We start from the raw sequence: 25,988 nt of genomic DNA, 5'->3' as shown, positions 1-25,988 counted from the left end.
AGCTAATGTGCATGTCTCTGAATCATGCAATGATTATTGTAAGTGCTAGCAAGCCCTTTTCTACTAACCTTGTGGTATTTACTGCTGGCAGCCAATACATTACATTGTGCGGAGTCTGCATGTCCTCCCTGTGGTCGCGTGGGTTTCTTCTGGGTGCTCTGCTCCGGTTTCCTCCCACATCCCAAAGACATGCAGTAGGTGGATTGGACCCTCTAAATTGGCCCTAGGGTGTGTGTGTGTGTGTGTGTGTGTGTGTGTGTGTGTGTGTGTGTGTGTGTGTGTGTGTGTGTGTGTGTGTGTGTGTGTGTGTGTGTGTGTGCCTTCTGTGAAAGGTTGGACGCCGGGCTGGCAACTCGACAAAGTAAAACTCCTCTGCCAATCATGAGATGACATATGATCCGCTGTGGCGACCCCTAAATAGGAAAAGCAAAAAGAAGAAGAAGAAGAAAATAGGCAGCCCCTCATTCAGTCCTCCATAGATAAGCACACACCCATATATCCATACATGGACACAGCAGCATACCTATTACCTGTCCCTGAGTTTCCAGTCCCAGTGATTACTGACAGTCAGTAATGCCAGCCATTAGAGTTTCAGTCTTCTTATTGTTCAGAAAATGCATAGGGGTGCAAGATCCATTGCTCTATTCACTTTTTATGTGGATGACAGTAATATTTAAAAAGTCTCCTTCATGTCTGTCTAGTCCCCCTCACACACAAACACACATATGTCTTTCATGCTACAAAACTTTTTGTTTTATTAACATTTGAAGTGACTTACAAGAATATAGCAAGTCCATGGTGTCTAATGCCACAACCATAAATTCACAATTTGTTCTTTACTGAAGAGTGGACAGCAACCACCACTCCCACCCCCACACAGGCACTCACAGTGTCTTGAACACACATGCACCTTACCCTCACCCAAACACACTCACCAACATACAAAACCATTCACACGCAAGCACGTGTGCACACATACACAGACACACCAGAGACCACTCATATCTCTACATATGCTCACACATGCAGCCACACACATGCACAGATGTACACACACATACCTAACACTACTTGTATGCTAAACTCCCAGGCACTTAACTGTAATGCAGTCTCACCCTTTGATAGTCATGAGTGAATGCAAGCTTTTTGCCAAGCCAATTAATGCAGCTGGCAGTAAGGATTTATGTGACCAAGCAGTTCTATGAATCACAAAGCTGCATAAATTACTTACCACATGCATTTGCCTGGTAGAGCAGAAGGCTAATTATCATCATTATGGTCATCCTCCACATTTAACCAAAAAACTACAATATTAGGTGATTTTAATACAGACTAGTCTTCCTGCATCCCAGACTGCCCTTCTAACTTCATTAACCTTCATGGATTCACCCAAATAATAAAAACATCAACTAGAACTGACAAGCACAGTATCAGGTAGTCAATTCTAGATTCTTGATTGGACCTTAACTAATAAGCCTTCTCTAGTCCATCACTCAGGTTGTCTCCCAGACAAATTAAATGACCACCATCCCGCCTATCTTCTCAGGTATCACTCAGACCCCAACAAAAACATAATATACTGCATAAACAAATCCAAAATAATAAACACTTCTCAGCCATTACTTTCAGTTCACTCCTGCAACTGTGAGACTCTGCTCTCCTTTAACATGCCTCTATCTGGACCTAGCTATAGAATACTTCAACACTAAATTCTTTGAAATACTAAACATTTTAGCCCCCCCCAGAAAAGTCTGAGTCAAATCCAACTATACTTCATGGTTTACCAAGGAAACTAGACAGCTATTCAAGGAAAGAAACAAAGCACGGTCCCATTACCAAGGTAATAAAACCCAGTCATTTAAGAAACAAATACAAAAAAACAGTCAAAAATGACAAAAAGCCTACTATACCACTATACGGTAAAACCACCATGACAATCCCCAAAGATTCTGGAGCTCCATTAAAAAGCTCTTACAACCAGGCCAATCTCTTACTCCTATGCCCACCACTACAAACACTAAAAATGGTATAGCCACCCAGTTCAATTCATTTTTTACTATCCATTCTAAAAAACAAATGTCTTTCGGCTTTTCCTGGTTAGGGGTCGCCACAGCGGAACTCTGGCCTACCAATGATTGGCAGTGGATTTTTTACGGTGTCGATTTGCCAGCCCGACACCCAACCTTCAAAGAAGGCACACCCATTCACACACACACCTACCTGCATGTCTTTAAATGTCACTCGACTGCGGGGAGGACATGCAGACTCCACACAGAAGGCGCTCCAGCCGAGAATCAAATGGGAGAACCTCTTGCTGTGAGGCAACAATGCTAAGCACTGTACTACAGCGGCCTCTTTACTAATTCCATTCTATTACTCTGACATAATAACAACAATACTCCCCATGTATCCCAACATCTATAGAAAGCAATGCCAATTCTTTCTTGCAAAAACCCATCCAAACAAGTACCATAAAAAACTACTAAATAAACTAAAGCCCACAACTCTCATCATAGAACTACCCAACACAAAATAAAGTTAGCAGCAAATGCCATCACCTACCCTGTTGCACTATTGATCAAGAGATCAGTCAGTGCGCAATACATCCCTAAACTCTGGAAAACTTTCTATATTAGCCCTCTACACAAAGGTGGCACCTCAACAGAATTTTCCCACTATAGACCAATAGCCATTCTCTCACCCTTCTCAAAAGTACTAGAAAAATGCATTCACTCCTAGCTCTTGCACTATCTAACCAATAATAATCTGATATCCACATCACAACATGAATTTCGGCCCAAGCACATCACTGTAACTGCCCTCTTAAGTTTCACAAATACAGCTAATCAACTGAAGAATGAAGGACTGCGAGTTGCCTCCATTTTCCTTAATATGTCAAAAGCATTCAATACTGTATCCAATCAAAAACTCCTCAATGAGCTATCCTACTTAAACCTATCCCCTACAGCTCTCTCCTGGTTTTACAACTACCTCTGTGACTGAAATCAAGCTGTTAAGTGGCAGAAAAATCTTTCCACACTCTTACCAGTTGCAGTAGGTGTTCCTCAAGATTCAGTTTTGGGCCCACTACTATTTACAGTCTTCACCAACTAACTTTATACTGCAACTAAACTAGCAACCATAATCCAATATAAAGATGACTCCACCCTAATCTGCACATCACCTTCAATTCCACAACTTCAAGACATAATCCAGAAAGCCTTCTCAGACATAGAATCTTACCTTTGCAGCTATCAAGTCATTCTAAACCCAAATAAAACCAAAGTAATACTTTTTTCCAACAAAAAGTCCAACTGCCAAGTGTCGGTCTTCACCATCTACTCTACCAACGGAACCAAAATTTAACCCGCTTCACACACCAAACTACTCGTTATCACCATAGACAGCAGCTTAAGAGTTGATAAAAATGTTGCACTAGTCATTAAGAAAGCGTACATCAAACTTGGATCTCTGTACAGAGTCAAACCATTCCTAACCAGCACTACCAGACAATCCCTTTCTAGAGCCCACCTTCTTTACACCTTGTTATATGCCTCCCCAATGTTTACCAACCTCAAAAAAACTGACCTAAGGAAACTAGAAGCTTGCTACCACAAAATTACTAGCTTCCCTACAAATGTATCATGTAGAGGACATCATGGCAATGTGCTCCATCAACCAAACTGGCTCGAACTACCCAATCTTCTAACCCTCAGACAACTTAATTTTGCCCATGCCATCAGAAATAATCCTGACAGTTGCCTTGCTCTTCACAATCTCATACAATCCTACTCAAATGACAGAATACTAGGATCCAATTGCAATACCCTTTTAAAGGTTACAAAATCTAACAGCTTTGGTGATTCTCTTTACTCCAAGCAAATTTCCATGGCCTAGAACTCCATACCCTAGTACATGCTAAATACTACCTGCCCAATAAAGTTCAAACAACTTTTCAGAGCTCACCTAACTGACAGTTGGCTTTGCTCATGTACCCTGGCTAAACTAGATTGGGTCCTTTTTATTTTTCACTCACATATTTACTAAACAATTTCACCTCTAGATTCACTGTTCTATCCCACCCATCTTTCCTTCCTTCCCAGCTCCCTTCTCCTCTTAAGCTCTTCCTCATACTTTAATAAGTTTTTAACCCTCATTTCCCATTTTTCACATTAAAATTGAAACATATAATAGTTCTGTTGAGATTGCTGTAATCTCAAAATGTTCACTTCAGATTCATGTAATCAGTTAAGTACTATTGTATATAATTGTATTGCTGTTGCTATTGTTATTGCATTTACTATTGCTTTGTTGTATTGTTTTTATTCTTATTTGTATTGTCTTGTTCAGTATGTAACCAATGTGGAGCTCCTCTCTCCAGGCGTCCCCTGAAAATGGGCTATCAGCCCAGTCAGACTTTCCCAGTAAATAAATGCTAAATAAATAAATATGCCACTCCCCTGGAATGCCCCATCAACATTTGTGTCTTTGAGGTGAGCACTGTTCCAGGGCTAGCTAAGAAACAAAAATGTCTACCATCAGTTGTAAAAAGAATTATCACTAGCAGTAGCATTTCTGAATCCTGGTCTTTATTGTTTTCCACATCTGTAAGAAAAATAAATATACAAATTACAGCTGGAAGGCCTGTTTCTGTATCTCTGGAAAAGTATTGTATACACATTACAACATGGGGATATACCTCTTCCAGAGGACTTGGATGCTGAAAACTGTCCTGCCATTCCAAAACAGTACCAATATCATAGCTGAAAGTAGCAGTGCACTAAAATGTGTATCATGTGCAGACTTATTATAATGCCACAGTAAAAGGACAGTTAAACTATACACATGAGCACAAGTAACAAAGACAGGCACGGTAATGTCTAAAACTGTACCAGCAATTAATACAGGCACTAGCACATCCTAAACAGAGTTACTTTTTTCACATGGACAGTGATGCACCATGACTATGGTGCATTACCAATCACACACATATATAACCTGAGAAATACTAGTAAAACTGTGAAAACTAGAGGGAGAAATTACATGCTACAGATTACAGTAAGTTATTCAGGGGATATTCTCCAAACAGTAGAAGGAGAAGCAGAATGGCTTAGAATTGCTAAAGGTGCACAAAGCGGATCCATACATCCACGTGCCTGTTTAATTTATATGTAAAGAATATCATTAGAGAAGAATATCTGCATCAAGAAAATTGAGCAAGAATTATAAACAACTTTCACAATGCAGATCATGCCTCATTACTAGCTGAAAGTGAAGGCAATCTGAAATATCTGCTTATCAAGTTTAAGCAAATGTTTCACCTCTTATCTTGCCCTGCTAGGTAGTCAATAGCCAGGAATATTTATTTATCAGCCATGACTCAGACTCAAGAGGAGCAAAGTATATAATAATAATGTAAAAAAATAATACATCATACAATAGCAAAAGTGCTTATCACAAGTAAATACACATAGAAAAGGGGTAGCAAATATTCAAAATATTTCAAGAAATGTGGACATATATAAAATATCTACAGTATTTACAGGATGGAGTTCCCTTTGCAGAGTGATGCTTATATGCAGTACTTGCAAATATTCCATTTATAGTTGTCAATAATCTTCCACCAACTTATTCAGTTTCACAAAAGCAATTACAAACAATTACTTCTAGTTAATGTTGCTTCTGTTTAGCCTCAAAGCCATATCATGTTATTTAAGAACATATTTCTCTGGCTAATGATTCAATGTTAAGGGCCTGAGTTTAGTGAAAGCCCTTTCCCATATGCTAGTACCAAAACATGGTCTAATCAATATATTGGCATCATCTTGACTTCCTCTCAATGAATATGATGCTTCCCTTATTTAAAAGGCTCGTTTTCTTGATACATGTATTTATTTATTTAACATTTGTTAAATAACTCTTAGTATTTATGCTGTTCTGCAGTTGACAAAAAAAAAAATTCTCAAATAATTAGTGTTAGTCCCCCTTATGTAAATGACTTAACAAATTCTGCCTTGTGTATATCAATGCTACATATGTTTCTTTCTCATTTTAGCAATACCCTTGTTTAGTAATTTTCCCCTGATGCATTTTTGTTGGCTGTTCTACTAGCATTGTTTTTTACTACTTTTTTTTACTAATTTTACTATTCCATTAGTGGAGCTTTTTTCCCCAGGCCTCTACCAAAAATGGACATGTATCCAGCCAAACTACCCTAGTCAACAAATGTAAAATAAATAAATTGTTTACCGGGAAAGTCTGACTTGGAACAAAGGCAATTTTTAGCAGATGCCTGGGAAGAAATACTCCAGAAGCATGTCTTTGTAATGTGGGAGGGAACCAGACCACCCAGAGAAAACCCACATGAATAAGGGAGGACATGCAGACTCCACACAGAAGGCACCCCAGCCGAGAATCGAACTGGAAAATCTCTTGCTGTGAGGAGATAACGCTACTGCTGCACCACTTCCCCGTCCGCATGGTGCAGCGGTCTGTATGCATTTTTAAGATGATTGGCAAGAAGAATGGGAAATGAAACTATTAAATCCCAGCTGATGGCTGTAATGATGAATTTTCTGTAGGGCAAGCATTGTAACTATTATTTATCATTGCTTTTGTTATGAAATTGAATCTATTCAGTTAAACAAAGCTGTAATTTTCTTATGACACTTACTGTCTAGTTTAGAGTACATGTACTAACTGTGCAGTGTAGAGAGATTTAAGTAAAAATATTCAGAAACAAGACTGCAGTACTTTGAGATTCCCAACTGCACATTTTTTTTCTCTTTTTAGTTTATTCAGTACACTGTTTCATTTTACATCCCTTTATTTCTAAGGCTTAAAGGCAAACATATAGAATTATGAGGCTGTCAATCTTTGCCCTTCATGCTTGCTTAAGTTCATATAAAATATACCTGTATCATTAAGAACTGGTTCATAATGCATATGGACTTAAATCAAAGTGCCTAGAAAGCAGCACTTCATGTTATCGCTCCTTCTGTACTGGCATAGACAATGGAGAAATCCTTTTCACTATATGTGACACCAGCAGCGCAAATGCATCTCATGTGCATCTGCAAAGCAAGTTGACCAATAACAGGTGGATACTAGCAGTTTATACACTCGTATCAATTAAAAATGAGTAAAAATGATCATCCAAAATCTTTTGGAAAATGCATTACTTTAAAGACTGATTTACACAATGCAGTAAACAGTTATACAAGCACATAGACAATGAATTGCACATAGAAACATAAAAAGAGTTTTTGAATAAATGGATAGCAAGAAAGGAAAATGTATACATTCAGCTATGCTTTTTCCTGGGTATGCTTATTACTGAGACTTAACAATACTGAGCTGAACTTCCAAAATATTGAAGGTAGAGATAAAGTTGTTTCCTTCACATCTTCTCCTCTGATCTTTTCAAATTCTCAGCTATCCTTTTTTTTATTTTTTTTTTTCATTCAGAAGTAGGTTTTCACATCTTAATACTAATGAATACTAATGAGCCTGTTTACTAGCTTTTGTTCAGGTATATTTTTGTAGAATCTTCTAATTGCATTTTTATGATTCTTGGCAGCCAGTCTGGGAAACGTCTGTGGTGCTGTAACTACAGAGCAAAACAAATGACAGCAAGTCTATAATACAATTTATACTCAGCAGCAGGGATCTTACTTTACAAGATCAATTACTAACTTCATATATTTCCTTTTTTTTTTTTTTTTTTTTTATATTTGCAAAAAAGTCTACAAATTTGCACATGATTTTCATGCCAAAGTAAGCATACATATTGCTGATTAAAACATTTGTTTAATTTAATCTGCTTAAAGTTTATCAAAATTAAGAGCAACTTAAATTTATGTTACATTTTGAATCAACATGTGATATATTGCTCTATCAACCTCTCACTGACTGACATGTAAAAAATATATATAACAAGTATAAATATGTATGTGTTTATGTGTTTGTGTGTGTGTGTGTGTGTGTGTGTGTGTGTGTGTGTGTGTGTGTGTGTGTGTGTGTGTGTGTGTATATGTTTGCATTTTATAATTATCTAATTTTTAAGTATATAATTATATGTTTTCTTTCAACTCTATCTTCTAATTCCAGTTCCTTGGAGACAGGGCACCACCAGTGTTTGCTATAATCATTCAAGCCAGAAGGAATGATGGCAAATTACAAGGGTACCAGATAGCTGCATTTGCTGATTTCAAAGATCCTATACCAAGACTACAAGTGCACGCAGTAGAACTCACAGAATCAAGCAAATGGAAGATGTGTGCTGGAGCTGCAGTACCCAGCAGTTTCAAAGCTCTGGTAAGTCATAGCCAGCTTAAACAATGAATGTGAAATATCTGACATATCACATGCATGACTTTTGCTTTCATTTATGTAGGCAATCATGAAGTGGGGGCAAGACTGCAAAGAGTATAACGTGGCAGTTAAGGCAATGACTGGAGAGTTTTCAGCTCACCCGGCTATGCAGCTTAAAGTGAAGTGGGACCACATTCCTCGTAAACTGAAACACATATCTGAAATGTAAGACAGTTTCTTGCAGAAATTCTTTAGGGATGTTGCTCTGTTAAAATTCTCATTATTCATGTTTTTTTTTTTTAATAGCATCAGTGACTATTTACCTGGTATGGCATTAATGGCTGGAGTATCTCAAAAGCCTCAGCATAATCCTTCAAGGGAAATTTCAACCATTGTTGCTGCAACTTCTCCAAGAACTGTCATTATTGTTGTCAAAACACCCAAGGTACTAAGGATCTAAATGCCTGCCTGATAAACTAAGTGGTGCAATGTTCCCTGGTTTGAAACCTCTAATGTTTCATTTTTTTTTCTGCTGCAGCTGACTTTCTATAATCAGGGTATTCAGTTGCCAGTTCTATTACCTATAAATGACAGAACAAGTGGAAATCAGCTACCAACAGCTGTGTTTCAGGCACTTACTGAGGTCCCAGAATTACTAAAAACTGCTGATTCAGGTTGGTACAAGTCACTGATTATTGGCATTAAATTGGAATTGTGTTTTATAGTTACATACATTTTTATCCCAGTAATGGATGCAGAAATATAAATAATATTGGGTTATTGGTCATTGGTAATCACAAAGCTAACTGTACAATTGAGTTTAGTTGCCCAATTGCTGCAAGAAGCAACCTGGCTAGGTCACTCAGGTGGCATAGAGAGATACAGCCCTAACTACATCCCAGCTGACCTGGATTCAATTAACAGTTCTGGGGATTGATGGAGCAGCAGGGAGGGATGAATGCCCATCAAGGAGGCACTCACTAGTGATGCTTCCTAAAAGGGAGGGGTGGTTCCAATAGGGGATTTTCTCTTGGACACAACCAGCTCAACCAGCTAGGGGCACCAGGGAAAACAAAAAGTGGGTAGGCAATATAAAATATAAAACTCCCACCAGACAGAAGCACAGACAGCCAAGTGCCCACGATGCACTTAAGATCCGTGATTGGCCCCAGCAAAAATGGAGTAAGTCAGGGGGAGTTAGGAGAATGCTGGTAGAATCAGAGTGGATGTGGACACTGGGACTGGACTACTATCAATTAGCAGCGCTAAAAATAGAAAGTAACAAGAAGCAACCTAACTACAAACCAGCATTGAGACGTTAACTGCAATAATAGTATCCATATATTTCGTTTTTTATATAATGCATGTTAACCCCTTATTAATGGTATACTACAGAACCAAACTTTGCACATTTTTCCTTTTCAAGAATTAACTTCTGCCACAGGATTGTGAGGACTCACCATTTTCTATAGGCACATCACCAGACTTCCATTACCCATGAATAAACGTAACCCCCAATTGCTAAGTGCATGCCAAAGCATTTGTATGGCTGGGGCTTCTAATGCTCATGTCTAGATAACTCAATGCTCATATGCTGCTGTGACCTGCTATGTAAAATTATTTAATATTGTTTCACAGCTGCAGCTGCTGCTGCTAAATTGCCTCTGAAGTGACCACCCCAGTATGATCTCAGGGCAAGCCTCTCAACTGTTCCTGATTTTGCAAGATGATTTTTATCTTGCCTAATATTTTTGCTCCAGCCTTCATAAAAAATTAGATTTTCTTTTAAATCATTGAGGATTATACTGTATCAGTATTACCAGATGTTTCATAATTCTTGTTGTTTAGAAAAAGCATTTTGATAGAAAACACATTGCTCAATTAAACGTTTAGGTGAACTTGAGTAATATCGAAAAGTTAATTCATTTTGGGATGCACCCTCCCACACACATGTTTTAGCTCATTCCCAGATTCTTAAGCAAAATAGTTGGGAGCTATGCCTGAGGCCACCAAGCATTGACCAGTGCAAATTGCTTGCATTTCCTTTTTCAGTGACCTGAAAGTAATTACGGGTGATGTCATCTGTTCCCCGGCATGAAACAAAAATCAGGTGCAAGTCCATAATTTTTTTTTTAAACAGTGTCTCAGCTGCATGCCTCTGATCCCAAACCAGCTTATACATGCCTTCTGTCATATAATATCTGTGCTCTGATCTCCTTTCCTGGCTAATGTGTTGCATGTAGCATGATATATCTGTAAGTGCTCCTTTCTCCCAATCTTCCTTGCCCGATGGTTGATTTTATGACATAAAAACAATAAGGTTATAGAAAAGGTGTCTACAAATAATTAATATGCTCCCAAATGCTACCTCTCTGAATTTGAATTTGTTATGCATTTCCCATCATTCTTATGAGTATGGTGCTACACCTGCGTGAAAGGAAAGATTGTTGCACTTTGGTGGAGCCAAACCTGGCAATGGTTTGGCAGACAGATGGTTTCTTAATGTACTTCTGCTAGTCTAGTTTCCAACTTTTTGTAGAGATACACTGTTAGATTTTTCTCTGTTGAGTGTATAATTACTGCAAAGGAAAAACATAAGCAGCAGAATTTAGATAATTTTATAGTACCAATACTAATTAGCATCCTTTGTGACACTACTGTACTGTAGAAGATTTAGAGTCTAAGTACTGCTATATGACCAGTATTAATAAATGAGTATACAATGCGGCACTTGCATGATTCCATGTATAATTTTACTTACCTTTTGTTTTAGCTGAATGTGTGATAGAAAAGAACACATTAAAAACTTTTAATGGCAAGAAATTGGAATACGAAATGCCTGATGGTTGCTATCATATTATGGCTCAAGACTGCAGTCATGAACTCAACTTCCTAGTTATGATTAAGAGACCTCATCATTTTCCACAAGGCAAAGCAGTTAATGTAAAACTTTCTGATCTGTAAGTATTGTCATGTGTTAACTATTGTACATAAACAGAGATGCATTGTCATAAATCAGCTTTGTTTTCACATATCTCTTACAAAAGTAGCAATCAAGAAAAGACCAGCACTGGTAAAGTTCTTAATAGAATCTAGGACAGAAACTGCTATTAAAAAGGGAATAATTAGTATAGCATATAAAATTTGCATGATAACTATAAGAATAAATTAGAGAATGTTAGAATGAATTGGGAATAAAGTTTGGATAAGCAATTCACAAAAAAAAAATAAAAAAACAATATGAGGATATATTGTCTCCCAAATATGCAACAAAGTCTAGAAGATTTAGGATCATTGTTTGGAAGCATTTACATAGGTATTTTTATACCCCAAGTAGACTCCAAAGAATTTTTCATCAGGTAGACAGCAAATGTTGGAGGTGTGATGAGGAAGAAAAAGATAATTGGGAAAATAATTTCTGGGAGTGTAATGAGTTGGTAGACTTTAAAAATTCCTTGAAGACTATTCTGGCAGAAATACCCAGTTAGCAAATTGGTATAAATAAGGAAAATATTTGTCTGAGCTATGACACAGAATCAGAATTGCCAAGACATAGTAAGACCTTGTTTAGTATAAGTACAATGGCTGCCAAAAAAAGCAATTACTTGAAAATGAAAATCAGAGTCCAAACCAACTGTACTAAAAGTAATGAATATAGTAACAAAGATAAAATAACTGGAGATCGGATCTTTAGAAAAGGGTAGGAACAAATGACATAGAAAAAAATTGGTACTGTGGGAATAATACATGAAGAGGAGGAATGAGATTTAAAAGAAGGATTTGAATGAGATATGTAATATTTGACTGAAAGTGACTGGATAGATTATAAGTGAAGCATAATGTTAACAACTAAAATTATGTCAATATGGTTTGTTTTCAGTTATAGAAATGTATGACTGCCTGTGTCATAAGTGATGATTTAATAAAAACGTTTCCTGTTAAAAAAATAATAATAGTCTTCACTTATTGATGTAATTTATAGGTGAGTAGGTGCATTTTTGCAGGCAACACTGTGATCTACATGGCAGAAAACATAATAAAAGTTGGGAAAAATCACAAAAGGTCTTAGGCCTACATAAACAGCCTTCTGTGATGATTTCATTTGCATTTCTGGTGCTTTGGCCTACTATAACAATATGTATCGAGAAGGACTGTCCTTGTTTCTACCACAAAAACTAGAGGAAGAGTGAGCCAGGTCCAACCACAACAGCTGTGATATGTAACCCAATGAACCATAGGCCTAAAGTAACAGCTAAAGTATGGAACCATATTGAACATGTGCTTATCACAACAACTATAGTTGTATAGCCATCTTGTCCCTGGACCTACTACAAAAACTGTAACGTAGAAAAATAGAGCCTAAACTTGCACAACACCTGATATATATATATATATATATATATATATATATATATAGTCAGTCAACAGCTAAATTATACATGTATATGAAGCACAAACCTGCCAGCACAGCAGTATTATATAAATAGCTGGGTCTTGAGCATACAAAATAGTTTGAATATATAACTAAAGTTGTGGATTTGCCTTCTATTTTTATTTACAAACACATGATTTTGATAACAGACCTAAAAGGGATAACAGAAATGTTCAGGTCAACATAGTCTCCCAGTATATTACAGGTTACCCCTTTCAGGTGTCCCATTCCCCATATCACTTCTACTTTTACTTTATCACATGCTGATCTAAAGCTACATGTTGACCTGAGTTCTATAGTCTCTTCCAATTCCTTCCATTTTTGCAGCATTCTATCCTCCCATTGATTCTTAAAATAGCTGCAGGTCTTTGCCAGCCATGTCTTTCTTTTCTGACATGCATTAGCCTATGTTCCAGACTTCTACCCTTTTCTTCACTTTGATATATGTCTATATCAGTTTTCTTTTCTTTCTTCTGAAGCAAACCATGCTACATTCTCTCTCTCTAGACTTGGTTAGTAGCACAGCTGATCCATTTCACATATGTGTGTACCCTCTCTGCACAGTTTAATATCTATTCACCCTGATTAGTTTCCAAAGTCAGTATTCTAGGTTTGTCATAATCAAAACATTAAAAAGTAAAATTATGATTTAAGCCTCTCTACATTCTGCTCCTTCCACTTAGCACAGCATTCTTTTAGCCCTTTCTATATCCTTTATCTTTGTTCCAAGCAATTCATTTTAAACATAAGCATGGCCCAAGGCTCTTTTTCTCCTCTCAACTTGCCAGCACCCTCCTACCCACACTGAAGTTTACTTTGGAGTGACTTAAACCACAGTTCACAGTGCAAGCACAATACTTGCTTGTTATCTTTCTGCCCATTCTGTGAGCCTTACTACATTTCTTCTTAAGATGTCCTGCTAGTCCTGTACAATTATAATTTAATTAAATGTATTTTCAGTCCTAATATCAGACACACAAATGTTAACTAACACCTGCCAAACATTCGACGCCAGAGGTACTAGTCACTTACTTCTTGACTGATATTCTGACCTTTACTACCACTTTCTATAAGCAGTTTTATCCATCTCATAATATTTGACCCTAGTCCTGTTGTCCAGCTGTTTTTACTTACTAGCAATGTAGAACAATGTTGCAGGCCAAATATTTCAGCTTTTTTTTGGAGCTGAAACATAAAACTGTAACAAGGCCAATACAATCCTCTTTTTTTGAATGCAAGTTGGTACAAAGGCAGCAACATGTTTTATGATAGAAATTTTGCCAACCCATTTCTGATATTTATATTAACTTCTTCAGAAAACGAGGCTTACTAACTTTAAAAAACAAGAAACTGTTAACATTGAATAAATATAAGTCGTGGACTCACCCGGAGTTACAACACTTTTTTTTGTTTTTTAAGTTTGTGTTTTCATAGCTTTGGCAAAAGGATTTTTGTGGCAATCACTAACCTTTACTTCTATTGATGTTTTTCCAAATCCTGTTATTTAAATAACCTCTGTACTACTATTTAGGAGCAATTCAAACAGCTTTTAAATATTATATAACTGTTCAGTAACTGCAAGGTTCTCTTGGCATCTGCATATCTCCTATCATAGGTAGTGGTTTCATCATCAGGGTATATATCAATTCTGAATCTGAATGCAACAAATAAGAAATCATTTGGAGACAAAATAATCAGGCTTGCTTCTACTTGTGGCTTAAAACAGAAAACAGATTATTTTTATTTTTACATGTGCTTTTATACAAATATCATTAAAGGGCAGTGTGTGAACTGGCTTACCATCACTGAAATTTTGCCTTGTCTTTTAAGGGACATTGAGTTGCATTCTTCTGATGAATCTATTTATCTGAAAGTTAATGGCAAAGAAATTCAGAGAAGTGAACTACCATACCATAATTCTGGTAAGTGTCTTCATAAACCTTTGTAAAATGCATTGCACTTGTCTGACTGTGGTGCATACATGGATGAAGCCATGACAATGACCCAGGCAGCACTGACTTGAATAGTGACACAGCTGATGGGGGAGTCAGCTAGATAAGGGATGGGAGTGAAACAGCCAACATTTGCTCATTTATCCTGGTCAGGGGAGGTGCTGAGTCCACTATAGCAAACCAGAAGGTACTGTGTATGGTGAAGATTTAAGTACAGGATGTCGTGCTGAGACTAGGCGAACAGTCTTTGCAAACAGTTAGTACTGTAGCCCCCCCTCTAACACGTGCATGGAAGCATCCATGTGTCAAAGGGAAGGCATTGCAAGCAACCTGTCTGCTGCAAAAAGAATACTGGGAATAAAATCAGATCAAGAAGAACACTCAATACTCTCCGTTGCTTGATCTTCTGTGACTGGCTGCCACCCAAGAGGAATGAACGGACCAGTTAAATCACAAGGGTACTGAAAGTCACAGGTAAATGGGAGAAAAACAGATAAAAGAAAACTAATCCATTATATTTGATTCGCTTTGCTTCACAAAACTGCATGGCAAGCAAACTGCATGATTATACAATGTATTATAGTCAAAGTATAACTATTAAAACTGTGTAGAATATTGTTTCCTTGTCATTTGCACCTTCTCTGTAATTAACAAGGGAATTAATGCTCACTGAAGGCAGGATACAAAATTAGTAGGTGAGTAATGTTTTCAGCAGGAATATTTGTTTTACTGCAGGAAGTGAAATGTGACAGCAATGAAGAATATTTATGCATTTATTACTATTTGTTTGCAGTTGTTTTCTGAGAAAGCACAACAGGTTAGAAGCCTCTTTTCAGCAGAGGCAGGGAAAAAAAGGAAACTATGCCCAATGATAGTATTATTAAGATCACAAAAGTTTAATAGAGTATTAATATAGAAAAACATGTGGAGGAGGAATGAGAAACTGAAGTTGAAAAAATAATGAAGGGAAATACTTTCTGATTGGGAAATCAAAGCCCTTTCACAGAGGAGGCCCATTCTCCAACTGAAGCAAATTTACATAGACAAAAGATACATACAGTATACAGAGATGGAGAACATCCCCATTAAGAAAAAATCAACACGCTCTAATTGACATTCAGATAAAATTGCAATATACAGTATGCAAAGTTTCATTCTAATTGCATTATATCATTAACAGTAATGGATATCTGTGTGCAGACTTCAATTTCAGATTCACAGAAGGAGTAGAGTATAACCAATATTTATATAAAATGTACAGAGCTGTATTAGTGCTACAATATCCAGAACTGTATTCTCATTACATTATACAATTAGTGATGGATATCTCTGATCAGACTTGAGTTTTAGATTATGGAGCGAAGTTTGACAAAAATAATGTAATAGTGGTCTTGGATCCATGACATGCGACATGTTTTGACACTCAACTAACTAAAACTTCTTTCCATCCATGACTTTTTAATCTATATGATGTTGCAGGGGTGATCTTGGCCTCTGCAATTTTCTATTCTAAGGTCACATTTGTGTAGCTTAAAGGGAATAAATGTGTTCCCTTTACACAGTACATGTTTAGCCTCCCCAACACTCCTCACTGGCCTGATAAATGACTTTCCATCTGGGATATATGCAGATTCACAGATGTATGAATTCTCATTAACCATAGCATTTGTTGTTATATAAATGAGAACATTAAAATTTGTTTTTCTGTGTCTGCATTAGTCTATCTGCTCTAATAAAATGTTGCATAATTAAGATCCTGCTAAAATAAAAGTTATAAAATGCTAAATTGCAATAAAACTGAACTGTGAGATTTCCAAAAAGAAATATAAATTTTTCCTCAAATACATATATTTCATTTTATCAGGAGATCCTGACACGTATTTGCAAAATGTAGTAGAAAAAACAATTGTAAACTTGCTTTTCAAGCATTGGAGCACCTGGCCTTCAATCAGTAATAATCAATGTGCAATCTGACCTGACAAGTATTAGTAAGACAAACTGATATACTTGTCCTCAGTTAAGTTCCCGAAATGCCAGCAGGTACTTAGAACAGATGCCAAGAAAAGTACTTGAGGATTTTTCAACAAACTTTTTGTTCACGAAATGCGATAATCAGTGTAAATGACCAACAATGAATTTAACTCAGTTTTGGGGTGGCTTTTATTTTAGGTGCTTTTGCATTATCTTGCACTGCTGAATGCCAGCAAGGTGCTACAGAACTGTTATGCAGTTAATTGCCCTCCCAGTAGTGGAAGTCCAACAAATTGGAATCACATCCTGCAGAATATCTCAAGAGATTTTTCTTTACTTCCTTCTGTCTCTCTCTTTTTCTGTTTCGGACTCGTACCTCTGTCTGAGAATTATTTTTTAAATACTCCATGCAAATGAACAGATACTGGGGGACAAATATTTATGCTCATGTCAGTTATGTTCATTTTTGCAAATAATACAGAACTACTCATGAAAACAGGTTATAAAAATTAAGTATACTTTTGAGCAACTACCCATTCTTTCTTAGATGATAACCATCACATGGCGAAAGGGTGATACAGAGAATGTGATTAATGTCAATATACGCTGATGAATTCCACCGGAGCAACTCAACAGTTATAAACTAACCCCTGCCCTTAGAACATAAAGCCCAATAACTTACACAACACTGCACTGCAATGTTAACAACCCAGTACTCTACTTGGTACTGTGATAGAGTGACAGATAATATTGTTCTTTTCAATTGGTGGGTACAGGGAGGTATATTTTCCTCACTCAGAAACTTAAGGTGTCTTTCAAACTCTGCATGGAAGGCCATTTCAGATGTTTACAAATTGAGCTTTTTATTCATCAGCTCAAATCATGAGGTGGAAAGCTGTATAAAGTATGACTTTTGTACAGGTTCCATAAATGAAGGCTATACAGAAATAAATCAGTTCAGCAAGAAAAGGCAAACATTTAAATCTAACACCTTCTGGGAATAAATCGTTTTATATTTATAAATATAAAATCATAAGTTACGTGTTTATATTAGAATTATCACAGCATGACTCTCATCCTTCCCGGTTCCCTCATATTTTTAATAAAATACTTTTTGTTTTGCACACAATCCCTTTTTGCACACAGTCTCCTTTCTTGCACACAATCCCTTTTTTGCACACAATCCCTATTAGTATGCACACGTCACCACAAGGCTATTACTGTCTCACCAATTTACCTTCTGTAACTGCGATTGTAATGTTAATGAAAATGCACACTGCACCCTGCTTGTTCACACTTTACTATTGGAAAGGAACTGTTGTTAATTTAAATGGCCTGCTAGAACTAATGTATATAAAGGAAGTGAAAATGGTTGCTCATAGTTATGAAACATGTCTTTCTGAAGAAGTCTTAATAATAAATAAGACGAAAGCGCTAATGTACTGCAAGAGTTGTTGGTGTGATTTACTATTTTTTGAATGCTGTTATTGTGACGAAGTTCATTTCTTAGTTAAAATTTCTTCTCTTCGTTCATTATTTTTTGAGTGCAGTTAATTTTACACATATATATATATATATATATATATATATATATATATATATATATATATATATACAGATATATGGTTTCTATGGATTTTACTGAACGTTTACTTCATTGACAAAGTGAAGTGGGTGCAATTTGATGACAGGAGACACTAAATATCAGACCATGTGGCATGGCAGTTCTGGGATGTGTGCATGTGTGAATAAGATAAAAACAGCCACAAAAACCAAGGAAACATGGAGTAAACCACCAGAAAAAAATATTACAATACTGAGTGCTTTTGTCCACAAATTAACCAGACTTCTTCAGAGTATAAGCAACAACTGGTAAAATAGACTTTTATATATAAAGTATAACAAATCACATGACCCCCTCCCAATTAATCAATTGAAACTACAAACTTATTATTATAGTAAAATAAGTCTATTAACACTTTAAATGTACAAAAAGAAGGAATAGAGACTTAAAACTGCTTAGTGAGTGCCTTGTGCTCTGAGATTGTTTTCTTCAATGAGTTAATTCTGCAACTTAGAAATGGTATCAGGGTAATGGTATTACTCCTGTATTTCTGAGGGTTTTGTAACTGTCTCTGCTGCAGACATTGCTACTCTAATGTGATGAAGCCCCTGTAACTGCTCATAGAGTGATGTGTACTTGAAACCGTCTCCAGTACCTGTATGAACACTGTGTGACTGTACTGCTCTCTAACTTTCTCTTTCTCCCATTTGTTCTTCCCATACTTACCGTTCCCTTTCTGTATATACTACCTGTACTTACACCTTATAAAGACTATTCTCCTACCTCTCTTCCCTGTTCAGCTGTTCATAACTTTTCATGTACCTTCATTTCTCTCTCTTTCAGCTCACTTGAGTCCATTTTTAATTTGGGTGCCCCCCCCCCCCCGCCCCTCAACCTTCATTAAAGCAGCCAGGCTAACTGAACTCCCCAAAGGAAGAAATTCAGGGACTCTCTAACAGAATTTGCTCCAACTGCATGTATGGGACATATTTTTATGTTAAATGTTTTTTTTTTTTTCTTAGCTACTCACGGTGCACACACTACAGCCCACAGCAGTATTTTTCCCCCAACTCTCTCCCCTGTTCTGCTACCCCCTCCCTATTTTAGGAAACTCTTTCTACTTCTATATTATACAGGGACACCACTAGCATACTCAGTCTTTTTACTAATTCCTGGTAATATCATGTTTCCCTGTCCTCTGCAACCCTAGAGATTGAAATAGTTTCCTAGTGCTTTTTTTATTTTTAAATCTTTGTTTTAGACTTGGTAAGGCCTCACAGAGTTGGATTAAACTTAACCTTAGCGATAAGCTTACCTCCAAGTTTGCCAACAGCACTGTGGGCTTGATAGAGAATTTTTTACTGATTGTTTCTCAGACTTCTCCTCTCCTCCTCTCACCAGTAGAATACCTCAACCTAGATGAAGCAGTTCATTTCCTCAGTGTGACCTTCCTTAACATCCTAAACACACATGCTCCTATAAGAAATGCCAGAGTCAAGTCACACTTTGCCCCTTGGCTTCATAAAGACACTAAATCATTAATGAATCTTAGGGACAAAGCTTGGGACCACTGGCGCCTTAGCAAAACCCCCTCCTCTAGACAGTCATTCCTAGAATTGTGCAACAGAGTCAAAAAGCAAATAAAGTTTGGCAAACTCCAATATTACCAGTCTGCCCTAAACTCCTCCCAAAACAATGCTATGCAGTTCTGGTCCTCCATAAACTCCATTCACCCAGGTAAGGTTGGTAACCCCCCCCCCCCCCCACATCTACCTCTCTCCCTTCCTCCAATAGTATCACTGCCTCTTTCAATAAACACTTTACTGAATCCATTCTACCTTTGGCCAAGCAACACAACTCCACCCCCACCCTCCCCACTTCAAACCCAAATACTCTTTCAAATGTCTTTTCTTTTTCTCCTATGCTCACCTCCATAATAAAACAAACTTCTGTTAAAGTTTAAGCCTACAAAACTTGCTGCTGACAACCTTCCCTGTGATTACCTGAAAATAACAGCCAATGCCCTAGCATATCCAGTCTCTATCTTAATATTTATCAGAATGCTATGTCCCTTAACTTTGGAAAATATCCCACATAGTACCCCTCCAGAAAGGTGGCTCCCCCAATGAACTCTCCAACTACTGCCCCATAGCCATCCTTTCTCCACTATCCAAAATACTTGAGAAATGCATTCACTCTCAAGTCCTCAAATATTTACAAACTAATAACCTTCTCTCAAGCACCCAACATGTCTTTAGGCCACTCCATAGTACCGCCACAACTTTACTCTCTTTCATTAACACTATCCTTCATCACAAAAACAAATGGCCTGTTCTCCTCTGCCACATTCCTGGAACTATCCAAGACCTTTGATATGATCTCACACAAACTACTACTCTCTGTTCTCACTAACCTCTCCTTTTCTCAATCAGCTTTAAACTCGTTTCACAGCTATCTAGATGGCCGCCAACAATCCGTTGTGTGGCATAATGACCTATCGCCTCGACTTCCTGTCATACTTGGTGTCCCTCAAGGCTTCATCCTTGGACTACTGTTATTCTCACTCTACCAATAATCTATTCACAGCCACCAAGCAGGCCACTCTAATACAGTATGCAGATGACTCAACACTTATCTGCTCAGCCCCAACTATACTGGAACTTCATAAAATCACACAGGAAGCCTTTTCCTCTGTAGAAAACTAGCTATCCAGTGTCCCACTGATACTCAACCCTAACAAGACTAATCTCCTCATCTTCCAACCCACTAAACCCAACCTAATTAACCCCCACTTAAATATTCTGGCCAACGACAACACCATCATCTCCCCTAAAGAACATACCAAACTACTTGGCATAGAGATTGACAACAATCTTTAATCTGACACTCACATTTCTCTAACCATAAAAAAAGTTCACAAAAAACTAGGCTCATTGTATAGACATAAGCAATACCTCACCAAAGCAGCCAGAATCTCAGTTGCCAACTCCCACTTCATTTCAACCTTACTCTATGCCTCTCCTATACTTACCAATCTTAAACAAACTGACCTAAACAAGCTAGAGGCCTGCTATAACAAAATAGCCAAATTTGCCACTGGGCCATCCTACCGCAGCCATCACTGCAATTCACTTAAAGAACTCAATTGGCTCGAACTCCTGCAACTTCTTTGGCTCAATCAACTGTCTCTGACTCATAAATTAGTAAACCATCCTCAAAACGTACCCTCCCTTCAAAACCTTCTCCAGCCCTACTTTACTACTAGACCACTACAATACAGGAAAAAAAAAAACAACCCCAAGTTAACAAAGCCAAGACCTCTACCAGAGAAGCTCTTTTCTCTTGCATAATATCCAAATTATGGAACCCCCCCCCCATTATCACCCTACCTTCATCCCATCACTTCAAAGCTGAACTAAAAGCCCACTTTAAAAGCCACTGGTTATGTCCTTGTACCAATCCAGACAAAGACTCATTTATATTCGTCTCCTCACCTCCTCTCCTCCTCTCCCCTCCCTTACTCACCCTGCCTCCCAAAATTAAATTATTATATCTCCCTCCTTTCATTTTGTCTCCCTCTGATTTTTTCCTATAACCCTTCCTGCTTACATCACCAAATGATGTATGTCAGCTATATGTCTGTTAGTGTACTTAACTATAAACTGTCAAATTAAACAGTTTAACAGGTGTAATTGTTTATTCTTATCATTTATCTAAACATACTTATCAACATATTATAATACTGAACATTGTATGTCATGTTATGTTTACAATGTCACTTCTAATTGTGTTATTACTCTTTAATGTGTATTGCTACTTTATATGTACCCCAAATGGTTCTTCATACATCCTTGCTGTTCATGTTTACTACACATTTTACTTGCTTTGCACTGTTACTTGTTTTGCTTGTGTGGAGCTTTTCTCTCCAGGCCTTCGCTGAAAATGGACCTGTGTCCAGTTGGAATTTCCCGGTAAATAAATAAATAAATAAATAAAAATGACTAGAAATACAAAAATATATTTGTTGTATTATTTACACCTGGTAAGATTTAAGCTTTAGAACACTACCAATAGATACTTGTTCGTTAAGCCCAGGGGGAATACAAGCATGTGTGCAGGTAAGCAAAGTTTAACAGGTTAGGTTTAGGGTAAGGATTATGGTAGGGGATGGCATTCTCCCAGAATTCCCTCTAGATTAGAGGCAAGAGCACATCTAACTCGATTAGTGAAGAGTAATCTTAATCAGAAGAGTAGCTGGTTCAGCATGGTATCCTGTTCACCACAAATGTAGATAAAAAAAAAGGATATGATTTACACCCTCCTCAGCTCTTCAATGGAAAAGCAAAGAAAACAAAAAGTATACTCTATCTACTGGCACACCAACCAGGCAGATACAATCTCCCTCCCACCTGCTCCAGCTCTTCAATGGAAGAGGAAAAAAAAAGGTCTATCGATCTACTGGCACACCAACCAGGTGGCATGATACATACATGCTACCACCTGACTGCCCCAGCTCTTCAATGGAAGAACAAAATAAATAATAAAAAAAAAAAGTTTAGACCATACACACAGTGCTACAGTGCTCACATTTTACAAAAAGAAAAATCTGTTTTCACTTTATAACTGTAGCAAGCTGCTTGCTACAAATCAGGAAGCAGTTGCTACATTTAGACCACGCAGAGAGCACCATAGCACTCTGGTTTGACTGCAAATTCAATACTGACTTTTAAAATCTGGTGTGCATTAAAGAGAGCTTGAGATCATCTGATCGCACCACTTGGCCCCTCCATAGCTATGATACTTAATATACAAACTGGATCCACTAAGCCTCATGAGCTTCAGTATAGTTTTCTATCTGAAGACTCTATAGCTGCCTTCTGTCATGCTCCCTTTAGTGTATATTCTAGGCTCAGTAATGGCATCTCTATATTCTGTCATGCTTCCGCTTCAATACTGGCCTAACAATCATTATACTGCCAAGCACAATAGAAGTATAAAATTCAAGCTTATAGACTTTAGAGGATTAATGGCAACTTCTTTATTTGGAATGCCTGGAAAAAGAAACTAAAATTAAAGGCATATTGAATAGCATGTGTTAAAATCAAAGTGTTTTGCTGAAATCTTTCCTCACATTAAACACCACCAAGAATTGCAGTGCTAGCTTAGGGGGTTTAGGGTGTTCTTTTATGGATTCCCAGAACTTCCAGACAATAAACCTGGATTTAAAATATGAAACAAAAGTGTATAATGTCTTTTTGTCCCAGCATTACAGTTTAACTTCCTGAGATCAGTATCACAGTCTAAACCTCTTTCATTTACAAAACTGGTTAAGAGTGACCTAAAATAGGTCTAGGGCATGAGTATGGAGAACAAAAGTTCAGATTTCATTTTGTAATCCAGACAGTGTAAAACACCATTCACATTAAGCTTCACAAATCCATTTTTTTCTCATGGACAAACCCCCTGAAATTGCTTACTTTCGTTAGTTAATATAATCAGATTCAAGGTCACTGTACTTGGGGAAGATATCATTTTTTATGTAGCAGTATGTCAGTTTCGTAAAGATGTCCAGGCCACACATTTACCTTTTGGGTAGCTGTCTTTACACATCTGTCTCTCACATGATGATGATGATGATGAAGATGCCTGTCACAATACTATTCTATTCCCCTGTTATTCTCTTAAAACATGCAGAGAAAGGTTTAGTTCCACTACAACTCATGTATTAGTGATAATATACAGTATATCTAATGATCAAATTAACAGCAGTTGTATTCAGTTTAATGAACTCTTTAAAGAATACTGCAGTTCAAATAAGTTGCTTTGATACCAGGTACCAAACAAGCTAAAAAAAGATTATATTTAGAGCTCCAGACAGGATGGTTGTTTTATGACAAATGATTCCAGTTTATCTAACATAAAGTCTCTTTATGTATTACCAACAAAGGCAACAAAATGCAGTTACAGAGTAGTACTGACCCATCTGAGTTATACCCAGTCCTGTTGCAGACTGATCTCTTATTTTTGAAACTTGTTACTAGCAATGACAAGCCTTGGTTAAATGCCTATATCACTGGTATCTTTCAGACTATATTTTGTATAACTACAGTACTAATAGATGGATACTGCACTGCTGTCTGTGCCTGTCATTGACAACTTTTTAGGTCATCAGACTGCAGGGCAAGTTAAAATGTGACAGAAAATTCCATTTGGACAACTAGCAATCTTTGACGAAGGAGCCAGTGAGAGACCAGCTGAATACAGTTCTTGTTGTTCTTGTTGCAGATGGGGTTCACCTTATGAGGGAAAAAGGAGGAATAACACTGAGAGCTGCTCATCATGGAATAGATTACTTATATTATGATGGGAGATCATGCAAGGTAGTCATTCATTTGGAGTGATTCTTAATATTTATAATGTAAACTCTGTTACATGCTACTTACTTTTGATGTTCTGCTTAGCTTCAAGTTTCGTCATGGATGAGGAAAAGAACATGTGGTATATGTGGCCGTAATGATGGAGAAACTGTGCAGGAGTTTAGAATACCTGATGGTTCCTTAGCAAAGAATGCTGCTGGCTTCGCCCTTTCCTGGATTGCACCTGAAGAGTCTTGCTCAGGATGTAAGGAAGTTGAACTAAGTTTTGGCATTATCTAAAAAAGATTTAACTGGAAAGTGACGTGTTTTATTTTACATTTTTCAGCTGTATATGCCAAGTGTTTTTGTAAAACCCAGAAAGTATTTTCTTTTTCTGTTTCATGTTCATATTTTGTTTTTGAATTGCTTAAATACACCCCTACCCCCAGGTTGCAAATTCTGTGCCTCTTACCAACATGTGCTTCAAAGTATTTATCTTTAATTTTCAGTTCTCCTCCACCCCTTCCACTCACAGTTGTTTCTGAAGGATCTGGTTAAGGTCCAATTACTTCTCTCTAGACATGAGTTCCTGCACTGCTCATTTTCTAGACCTTAACACATCCTCTACTCTGATAACATTCTGCACCTAGTTCTCCTTCCTTCCACGGTGAGTAAACTTAGACTAAGCTGAGAATACCTACTGAATGTTTTGATTATAAGGAAATGTATCTGTCCAAAGCTAAATCTGTGTTATTCAAAACAATTATTAAATAACATAATTAGTCCCTAACTGCCATTTATTATTCATGTCAACAGTGTGCAAGCAGAAATAGTCAATATATTTCAATAAATGTTTATGGCTGGTTCAGACTCAATATTTCATATCATTTAGAAAAGTAAAAAACACACCAGTTGTTCACGGTAGAGGTGGTTCCAAAACTTTAATAAAATAGTAAAAATAAAAAACAGGTAAGCTCTGTCATGTGTAGCTTCTTCAGACCTATTATCAAAGTAAAAACTCTAACCAGCTTTTAAACACCTTGTAACAGTTTCATCTAATCAACTGAAATAGCATTAAAAGTTGCTAAGCAACATGATTGCATTGAACATGCCAATTAAATAAGCCAATTAAGTCTGCTTACATTCATATTCCTAAAAACAACTAAATGTTATAATGACTATAAAAATGCATATGCAATTAAATTAAATACTCATATCACCTATTACCTAATAATTCATAAAAACATTTAATCTATTTCATAAACGCCAATTTGGTTATGTCCACATGGGAGGAGGATGTGATGTATGTGTCTGAACACTATCAAGCTTATGTGCCCTTCTACAGATGTTTTGTGGATGACCTTTTCATGTTTTGGAGAGGGGAGATAACAGAACTATTA

The 25,988-nt window shown here is 37.1% G+C and overlaps 1 protein-coding gene across 1 annotated transcript in view; it reads left to right on the top strand.

Annotated features, from left to right (window-relative positions):
• LOC122813594 (vitellogenin-like) overlaps positions 1 to 25,988 on the top strand; it is a 264,282-nt gene that overhangs the window by 223,323 nt on the left and 14,971 nt on the right. The window contains exons 26-33 of the mRNA XM_044086005.1: positions 8,110 to 8,316; positions 8,396 to 8,538; positions 8,620 to 8,758; positions 8,852 to 8,987; positions 11,087 to 11,273; positions 14,576 to 14,667; positions 24,518 to 24,612; positions 24,694 to 24,853. Coding sequence (XP_043941940.1) covers positions 8,110 to 8,316; positions 8,396 to 8,538; positions 8,620 to 8,758; positions 8,852 to 8,987; positions 11,087 to 11,273; positions 14,576 to 14,667; positions 24,518 to 24,612; positions 24,694 to 24,853 — 1,159 coding nt within the window. The remainder of the gene's footprint in view (positions 1 to 8,109; positions 8,317 to 8,395; positions 8,539 to 8,619; positions 8,759 to 8,851; positions 8,988 to 11,086; positions 11,274 to 14,575; positions 14,668 to 24,517; positions 24,613 to 24,693; positions 24,854 to 25,988) is intronic.

Source organism: Protopterus annectens, chromosome 10.part0 (genome assembly GCF_019279795.1).
Source record: "Protopterus annectens isolate FY-2018-M chromosome 10.part0, PAN1.0, whole genome shotgun sequence".
Classification (NCBI taxonomy): Eukaryota; Metazoa; Chordata; order Ceratodontiformes; family Protopteridae; genus Protopterus; species Protopterus annectens.
Note: the sequence above shows the minus strand (reverse complement) of the source record. Positions and strands in the feature narration are given on the sequence as shown.